This window comes from Carya illinoinensis, chromosome 9 (genome assembly GCF_018687715.1).
Source record: "Carya illinoinensis cultivar Pawnee chromosome 9, C.illinoinensisPawnee_v1, whole genome shotgun sequence".
NCBI lineage: Eukaryota > Viridiplantae > Streptophyta > Magnoliopsida > Fagales > Juglandaceae > Carya > Carya illinoinensis.
This window is the reverse complement of record NC_056760.1, coordinates 2,921,934-2,930,679: the sequence shown is the minus strand read 5'-3', so window position 1 is coordinate 2,930,679 and position 8,746 is coordinate 2,921,934. Positions and strand designations below refer to the sequence as shown.

At 35.3% G+C, this 8,746-nt stretch overlaps 2 protein-coding genes across 3 annotated transcripts; one reads left to right on the top strand and one right to left on the bottom strand.

Moving 5' to 3' along the window:
- Window positions 1-1,230: 1,230 nt before the first annotated feature.
- Window positions 1,231-3,722, top strand: LOC122276182 (DNA-3-methyladenine glycosylase). The gene is made up of 6 exons (XM_043085746.1): window positions 1,231-1,669; window positions 1,800-1,871; window positions 2,006-2,129; window positions 2,953-3,023; window positions 3,216-3,273; window positions 3,363-3,722. The coding sequence occupies exons 1-6, from the start codon at window positions 1,388-1,390 to the stop codon at window positions 3,524-3,526; spliced, it is 771 nt and encodes a 256-aa protein (XP_042941680.1). The 5' UTR covers window positions 1,231-1,387; the 3' UTR covers window positions 3,527-3,722.
- Window positions 3,723-4,148: 426 nt separating this feature from the next.
- LOC122276181 (gamma-tubulin complex component 3-like) lies at window positions 4,149-7,609 on the bottom strand. 2 transcript variants are annotated; one of them, XM_043085744.1, is made up of 3 exons: window positions 5,062-7,608; window positions 4,511-4,950; window positions 4,149-4,414 (listed from the first exon to the last, which is right to left on the bottom strand). In XM_043085744.1, exons 1-2 carry the CDS (start codon window positions 7,332-7,334, stop codon window positions 4,656-4,658), a joined length of 2,568 nt encoding a protein of 855 aa, XP_042941678.1. In that variant the 5' UTR covers window positions 7,335-7,608; the 3' UTR covers window positions 4,149-4,414; window positions 4,511-4,655. The 2 variants fall into 2 exon arrangements, with proteins under 2 accessions (XP_042941678.1, XP_042941679.1); XM_043085745.1 differs by lacking the exon at window positions 4,149-4,414 and having other exon boundaries at window positions 4,806-5,000; window positions 5,062-7,609.
- Between the last annotated feature and the right edge of the window lie 1,137 nt (window positions 7,610-8,746).

Genomic DNA, 8,746 nt, shown 5'->3' with positions numbered 1-8,746 from the left:
TCTTAATATTTAAATATTATTTAAACATAAACATTTTTCAATTTTAAATCTTCAATATTTTTATTTAATTATTATAAATTTTTCAAACTTTCAGATAAAATATAAAAAATAATTCAATTTTTTCAAAATTTAAAATAAAAATTATATTTTAACTCTTTTATTTTTATAAATTTTTTATTCAATTTTTTCTCTTTCATTTTTTAAAATTCCATAAAAATCTTAACTTAAACAATTTTATTATTATTTATAAAATATCTCACTACTATTTACATATTTCTTATTTCATTTTATTTGTGTAACCAATCGAAACTTTTATATGACTAATTTAGAATATACATTTCATTTTATTTTTTAATTAATTTAATATTTTACATGTTAAGCACTTTCAAGATTAAAAAAGTACTTATAAATTTGTTTATTTTATATAAGAATCACGTCAAGTTATTTAGTATGAGAAACGAATATTCTAAATTTATTTATAAATAACTTAATTAATCGTTAAAGAGTATATTTACACAAAATTAAGAGAATTATTTTAAATAAAAAATACATTAACTACAATGAAATTATACAAAAATAAATTCATAAAGTAATATAGTTTGATGTAATACATTATATTATAAATTTACTTTTATAAAAAAATAGATCTAATATAATAATATAAAATAATGTCATTTTTTGATTTATTTATATATGTATATTGTTTGTCTACTGCGTAACTTGGGAACAGTCGTATCCCAACACGAATGATTTAAGTGGTGATGGGGATATTAGAAAGTTAGAGCATTTAAATCCGATGCTTCAAAATATCACTTTTCTTATAGTTTGAGATTTATTTTACGATTTTGATTAAAATATCCTTTACATCCAAATCATTATTTATGAATAATAATTATCTAAATAATAGTTTTATATAATAATTATAAAAATATTTTAATTAATTACAAAAATATAAAAAATAATTTAAATATTATCATATTCACAAAAAAATTATTGAAATTTTTATTTAAAATATTAACTGGAATAATAGTTTAAAACATAAAAAAAATATTGAGTAATTAAGTTTGTAAATAGAAATAATAGAAAAATATTATTTTAATAGAATAAAGAAATAATTGGAAATAAGATGTAGAAAATTTTTAAAAAGTGAAAAAAATTTAAGAAATTTTTAAAAAAAATATACTTTTAACTATATTATAAGAAGTTTAGAAATGTGAGGAGAAGGTTCTTAGAAAGAGAATGGGAATAATTACCCGCCAAATATCCCACGAAACTGGTCCACGAACAGTGTTGAGTGCTCCTCGAACGCCTGATCAGATTGCCCATTCCTTTCCCCATCTGTCTTCTTCCTTCATTTACAGCTCCGCTTTGCTTCCACAGCCACGCGATGAACAAAACCCAGCGTTTCAAACGAGTCGCCAAACCCAAACTACCGATTTCGTCTACCCAAGCCGACGACCACGAGACTCGACCGAGTAACCGCTCCAAGGCGCTGACCATTAGGGTCAAGCCCAAACCCAAATTGAATGCTGTTCCAATCCCAGATCTCTCATTTGACAGAATGACGATCCTGTCCCCTGATTTCTATCAGATTGACGCTCTAGATCTCGCCCCACGTTTGCTTGGCAAGCTTCTTAGGAGGGACGACGTTGTTCTTCAGATTACCGAGGTAATTTTCTTTCCTGGCCTCCGTTTGTTTCCCGAGAAACATATAGGAAAACTATTTGCGAAAAAACAAAGCTTTGTTTAAAATAGAGATGTGATACAAATTTATAACCTAACTACAACTATTATGACAGGTTGAAGCTTACAGACCGAACGATTCCGCTTGTCATGGTCGATTTGGAATTACAGCAAGAACAGCCCCAGTTGTAAGACACTCGACAGAATTTGGATTTAGGAGTTACATTGTGCAGTTAAAAAATTTAAAGCTCGTATTTTTGAGGCATTAGTAGTAAAATTCTTTGTAAAATGTAGATAATATTTGTTCACACTTTGGTTGTAGTTTGGACGAGGTGGTCATGCGTATGTTTATCTATGCTATGGTCTCCATACAATGCTGAATATTGTGGCTGACAAGGAAGGAGTTGGTGCTGCTGTGTTAATACGTTCTTGTGCTCCCATTGCCGGTATTTTTTTTTTTTCAAATTTTCAAAAGCTATTTTCTATTAACTTTATTGTGATTAATTATGTTTAATTTTGTGTTATCTTCATAATTCTATCAATCATGCCCTGCCAATCCAGTATGGAAATTGATTAATAGCGACAAATATTCATCTCAATAATATGGATGTGGCTCTCCAAATATTTGGGTTATTTGCATTGCTAAATCAACTAATTGTGTGCATAATTAAACACAAGAAAAAGTATATTTTTTGAAGAGTTGGTTTGGTTGCTTAAAATCCAATTTGATTTAGTTATATGAACAGGTTCACCCGTAGGAGAAGTAACCAAACAGCTTGTACTAGTGGTGTCCTCAACAAATTTACATGGGGGCCAAGAAAATGTTACCACCTGAAAGTCAATAGCAAAGCTTGAACATTTTGGAGTAAAACATGTGCAGCATTTTATTGCAACAATATGAGGAATTAGAATTTTAGTAATTTTTACAAATTAAATCATTATCCCACTCTATAGACGTGGTAGTGTTGTATAGTCCTTGAAATTACATCTTTTTTTAACCAGGATGGATCTAAAGGTTACTAAACAATGTTACATAAATGATGAATTAACAGTGTATTCCGTAGAATTTTGTGGATGTGGAGAGAACAAAACAATTACTGAGATCCTTAGTACGTGGATTCCAGTTATTCACTACTAGTTATTTTTCAAGTTTTCTTTTTGTTCCTTAGCTGTACATTGCATAAACTTGTACAAAGGACCCTTGTTCTATCATTATATCATCTAGAATGATCTTCTGTAGTACCTTTACCATCGTTAACAACATCACAGGATTGGGCACCATTCAGCAGCGTCGAGGCCGGGAAACTGACAAGCCTGTTCTTCTTACTGGACCTGGAAAGGTCAGTTCTTTTTCCCCTCTTTTAGTCAATTTGGTGTAGTATTTTCAGCTTTCCAGGTACCGAGCTTGAAACAATTGCTAATCCTTGCTTTAACGACGCGTTCTTGAAGCCTGAAGGGAACTGAATTAGTTTTTATTATCGGGGTTTCTGGGTTTTTCCACTGCTTAACGTTCTATATTTCCCCATATTTAGATCGGTCAAGCACTGGGGCTTTCCACAGAATGGTCTAACCATTGCCTCTATACTCCTGGTGAGCACATGGATCACAATTTTGTGAGTTTTACTTTTTGATTAATGGACTTCATGTGGCTCTAAACTGAATAAAATGGTGTGGCGCAGGTGGTTTAGAACTATTAGATGCTCCAGAGCCTGAAAAGATACTGATCGGTCCACGTGTTGGCATTGAATATGCTTTACCTGAGCATGTCAATGCATTATGGAGATTTGCCGTTGCGGATACCGCGTGGATAAGTGCCCCTAAAAACACCCTGAGGCCGCCCTGATCTTTTTATATAATCTGGATTGATTTAAAGGGTAATAGAGAAGTGTCGTCCTTACTTTTTGCAATATTTGGAGGAAAGGAAGATGTAAATATTGCTTTCCGTGGAACAAATTGAAATGGGCAGAACCTATTTCCAATTGTGACCAACTAATGGCCAAGTTGGCCTTTAAACAGAGATAGAGCTCAAGCTTCGAATATGTTATCCAGATTTCTAACAAAAAATATAATGATGGGATAATGTCTCAATAACTAGGCCAAGAAACGAACTTCACCCCTTTAAACATGCACACACTAATTGATCGCACTTGCCATCAATTTCTCCATATAATTTTGACTTAATACTACGTGCAGGGGGAGAACATATCCAACATTCCATCAGGCACAAAGATTTTCAAAATCCACATTTCATTCTATGGGACAACTCAACAATTAAAGGAACAAGTTTTACTACATACAAGCAAAGTCACGTACTAATCTACGTACCAATACTGATTCTTTCATACTTAAAATTTAAATTAACACTGTTTTTAATAAAATCTACTTTTTGATCAATCACAATAGATTGATGCACATATTAGTACACAATTGTGCTTGCAATTAGATTTTTTTCTAAAGGAACATAATGGAGAGAAATTAATTAAATAGATGTGAAGGATGATACAAAACAAGGGATGACACACACATTTCTTATCAGTTGGCGAATGTATATATTATGGTACAAGTGTCCAAGCTCTGGATGGACAGCCTGTGAAAGCCGCAAGAAATATTCCAAAAGAAAATCATTCAGATATCTGATAGAAAATCCGTAAACTATCAGAATTTACCCTGATGTATATACCTTCAAGTCAATTGAACTTCCAAACAAACCATTTGGAAAAGCAACCACCATCTGAAAATTAAAGATATTCCAATGTCAGACCCCGAGAAAATACTGTAAACCCTACACACAATTACGAAAAAAGAAAGGAGCCAAGAGTTTCCTTACCTAAATCTGAGCACTTAAATATAAACTGTTATGTCCAGAGGTCAGCCAGCCCCAGGTTCAGGCACATGGCAGGAGCAGTTAGCAAATGGAAGCACTTTCTTGGTGCCTTGATCGCACAGATAACTCAAATACATCGAATTCTTCCCTATAAACTAGGAACCGAACTGCTATAAAATTCAGTGAAGTCAAGTCGGAACAGAAGGAACTTTAGATCAACATGTTGCTGCAAAGGCAACTGAGAGAGGAAGCCCTCAAGCAGTGACGAATATTCCTTTGTTATTGCATCCAAATCTTGCCCCATATTTCGAAAAAATTCACTGGCACGTTGAGTGAGGGCCTTCCTGCCATCACCTATCCAGGACCCAGGTTTTGAAGCTTTATCACTTAATTGCCTCCGTGAGTTGCTCTTGTCCTGAGAGGGTAGAGAGGATTCTGTGGTTCTGTAGCCAACATGCAATTGGGCATATAGGAGTTTCACCAAATGTAATTCCTGCGATATTTAATAATTCATGTGCAGAAATATAGCAATGACAATACAGAAAGATCATTACCTTGCTTGCAGCTCACATATCCCTTCATATAATCGATCAGTATGACTTCGGAACCGCAATATAAGATCAAATAGGACAAAGAGTGATTTGCAAAGGGTCTGCGAACTTTCTCCAAGGAGGGATTTCTCAACTATTGAATGGAGATACTTCTCATGAGCAGCCAGTAGATCATCAAGATCCTTTGCTACCTCCATTTCACTTGAAAAATCCGACCATGACACCTCCAAGACTTCAAACATAATATAATACTGCAAGTTTGTAACAAAATGATTCATGCCATCCCAAAGAACTTGACATCGCCTCAATGTTGAGAGCAACTGGAACTTCACTGCACGTTGCAGCTTAGTGAAGGAATGAGAGGTAATACAATTTGGTTTCATAATCTTCCAGGCACCAATAAGCGCATGCTCCACCCGCCTAAGCTTCCACAGGAAATTAAAAATTATTAAATACATTGCCATAACAGACTCTGTAAACACTGTATCCAGTGGCACTCTTGCATCATATTCCAATGAGAAAACATCCCAGCCAATATCTCCAGTTTCATGTGGCATCATCTTGACTCTCAACCTATCCAATATGTCACGATCATCATACTGAGCATTAGAAGACCGAATTGCAGTTTCCAGCAAGCCAGCTAGTTTGAAAGTGCTAATGGTGTTAGCAGGCTCCGAAAGCTCTGGCCCAACAATATCCATTAGGTACTGAACAAAATCACCTTGTCCAAGCAGTAAGTACCGCTTAATTGCAAGACAATGCTCTTTAAACTTATACTGCTTGTAAATAACTTCCAACAAGTGCTTATCAATCCTCTTTGCCGCTTCATCAACCAAGGTCTCAAGGGAATCAGTTTCACCGTACCCCAGGCCCCCTCTCCTTGTTGTCATCCCAGCAGCTGTGGCAGCTTCTGTTGCAGCATCAGCCCAACCACGATCCTCACAACAAACACGAAGAAAATTTATTGACTTGCCAGTCCTTAAAATGCGCTGAGCAAGAGATTGAGAGATGAAGGAAGGAAGCATCCCAGCATGGAGCCTATAACCATCTCTCCAAAGAGACTCGACTTTCACAGGTTGACCCACGATGAAATATTCAGCAAAAATATCTTCCAACTCCCCTTCCAAAACCCAACTCCTCACCATCTCAAAAAGAGGAGAACAAACACGCTTAAGTAAACGCCTCATGAAGTCATGCACCAGCGGATCACCATGCTGGGCATGCAAATGAATAGCCCCAGCCATTGCCCCACCCCTCAAAACCCTACACTTGTCAACCAAAACAGCCATTAACCTCATTTTCACTGTTGGCTCTGCAAACCATACCGACAATCTTCTCAGTGAAAGATAATTCTCCGAGCACGCCTTCTCCAAAACCAATGGAATAGAATTCATAGACTGTCCTTCGAGCACTGCCAACAACTTATAGTACTCTGAAAGCTCATCTTGCAACGCAGCACAAAAGGCCTGCCCAACCGTTCCGACATCCTCGGCTGGAAATCGATCCATACTCTCAGTAATATACCCTTTAACCTTTCTGAACAACCACCCCAATTCACAAAGCTTCCGGACCATAACCCGGGTTGCTCTGGGAACCTTAACTGAATCCGGTAAAACATACCCATCGGCATTTTTATCAAATTTGACATACTTCCCGTCAATTCCTTGACAAGCATACAACACATCTCTCACCAAAACTTCTTCACACACCTCATTCTCTTCCTTAATCAAATTCGCGAACTCCCTAAATGCAATTTCAAGCCGATTTCCCGGGTCTTTTGAGACCCACAAAACCCCATTGCTCCAACCCTTCTCTTTAGTTCCCAACCTCCGCAAAACCCTCGAGCTGTTATCCAATTCGGTGTCGCTCAGCGCCAAGTTGGGCAACAAAAGCGAAGAATCCAACTGGGCATTCGAAGCTTTTCTATCCTCGGCTATGATTTTGAGCAAATAAAGGACAGCCCATTTGTTATTTACGCTACCGGGGCCGGATTTGGAGGCAAATTTGGTGAATAGTTCGGCGAAAGTGAGGGCTTCGGAGGACTTACCTTGGGTGGCCAGGCGACGCTTGATGGACTCGGCGATGGCGGCCGCGTCGGGGGCAATGGAGGGCGTCATTCGGCTGGAGAGGATGCGAACCGCGTAGCGGAGAGAGTTTCGAAAATCGGAGGAGTTAGGGTCTATGGGGCGCGAATCGGGGGTGAGGTTTTGGGAGAGCAAGCGTAGGACTAACTCTTTGATCAGATCTGAGACCTTTTGGTCGTCCTCCTCTTCCATGGCACTTTACAGTTCCCACACTTGGTACTGAGAGAGAGAGAGAGAGAGAGAGGATATTGAAGGCAACGGAGAGGGGTTGTGAATTCGGAGTAGGTGTGGCGAGTGGGAGTGAAGAAGGTTTTCCGAAATCTATAAGCGCGGGGAAAGGAGAAGCAACTTTTTGAAATGGCGTCTGATAAAATGCATTCTCTCTGCGTCTGGGGAGCAAATCAGGTGGCGTTGAAACTCGCAAGATCATCGGGTTTCTGCATTTGGCATGCTCTCCGCATTCGCAGCGATTTATTTATTTATTTATTTATTTATTTTTGTATATATAGAAAATCTATAAAAATATATGCGACTAATATTATATTACTTAAATTCTAAAATTCGTATATATAGATTTTTTCCATAAATAATGATAGGCTAGCCTATTACTACTCTTTTATATATTTTTTCATTTTTTATAATTTTTTATTTAATAATTAAAGAAGTAACTATAAATGAAATTTATTTTTTATATTTTTTTAATTGTTAAGGATATTACAAAATACTTAAAAAATAATAATAATAAAATAAAATTTTCAAATATATTAAAATAATAGAGGGTAGTAAAAAGGCACTAAGTATATCATTACTCTTTTTTCATACATAGGATGATTCTACACGAGAGGATAGATCAAGATATTTAGCCTGAGTAATTTTTTAGTTTTATTACCTACAAATTTGGTATGTCAATGTAGAATAATACTATTTTATCTCTTTATTCTGTCTTTTTATTTGGATTGTTCATGTATTTATATTTTTTTCTTTTATATATTGATTAAAGAAGTTGTTGAACCCAATGTTTCAAGTTTCATGTGATTATAAATCTACACATGTATTTTGATGATAACAAATGAATTCAAAGAATAAAAGAGTTTCAAACTCAAGTTGTTCACACAATGGAATCAAGTACATCAAAGAACCAAGTATGAGCAAGAAGGAAACAAGTTCACATTAAAGTCATAGAGTAATGTTGTAAATCTCTTAAAATTCGAAATTATGATTAATGCTCAAAATTAATATTTTATCATAAAGCATTAAAATACATTTTCTACATGTGCATGAATATTTTTAAAAATTAAATTTGAAAATTTTAAAAAATGATTGATTGTCATCTTTTGCATGTGCATGTCTTGATTAAAGGGTTGAACTTTGAAAATATTAAAGATGATTGATTGTCATCTTTCACATGTGCATGTTTTATTTGAATATTTTTAAAAGTGATTGATGCTTTTTTATACTTATACAAAAGGTAGATGATTTTGTTTGAAAAATTTGAAAAGTAAAGTGTGCTCATTTTGTCATATACAAAAAGTAAAAGATTAGGTTTGAATTTTTTGAAAAGGAAAGTGTGTTCATTTTGTCATATGCCAAAAGTAAAAGATTGG

Excerpts from the sequence above, each read along its gene's own strand:
- LOC122276181 (XM_043085744.1), bottom strand. The coding sequence starts at position 7,334 with ATGGAAGAGGAGGACGACCAAAAGGTCTCAGATCTGATCAAAGAGTTA. Across the intron at positions 4,951-5,061 it reads ATATGTGAGCTGCAAGCAAG|AACCACAGAATCCTCTCTAC; the intron begins GTAATGATCTTT and ends TGTTGGCTACAG.
- LOC122276182 (XM_043085746.1), top strand. The coding sequence starts at position 1,388 with ATGAACAAAACCCAGCGTTTCAAACGAGTCGCCAAACCCAAACTACCG. Across the intron at positions 1,872-2,005 it reads CAGCAAGAACAGCCCCAGTT|TTTGGACGAGGTGGTCATGC; the intron begins GTAAGACACTCG and ends CTTTGGTTGTAG. Across the intron at positions 2,130-2,952 it reads TTCTTGTGCTCCCATTGCCG|GATTGGGCACCATTCAGCAG; the intron begins GTATTTTTTTTT and ends ACAACATCACAG.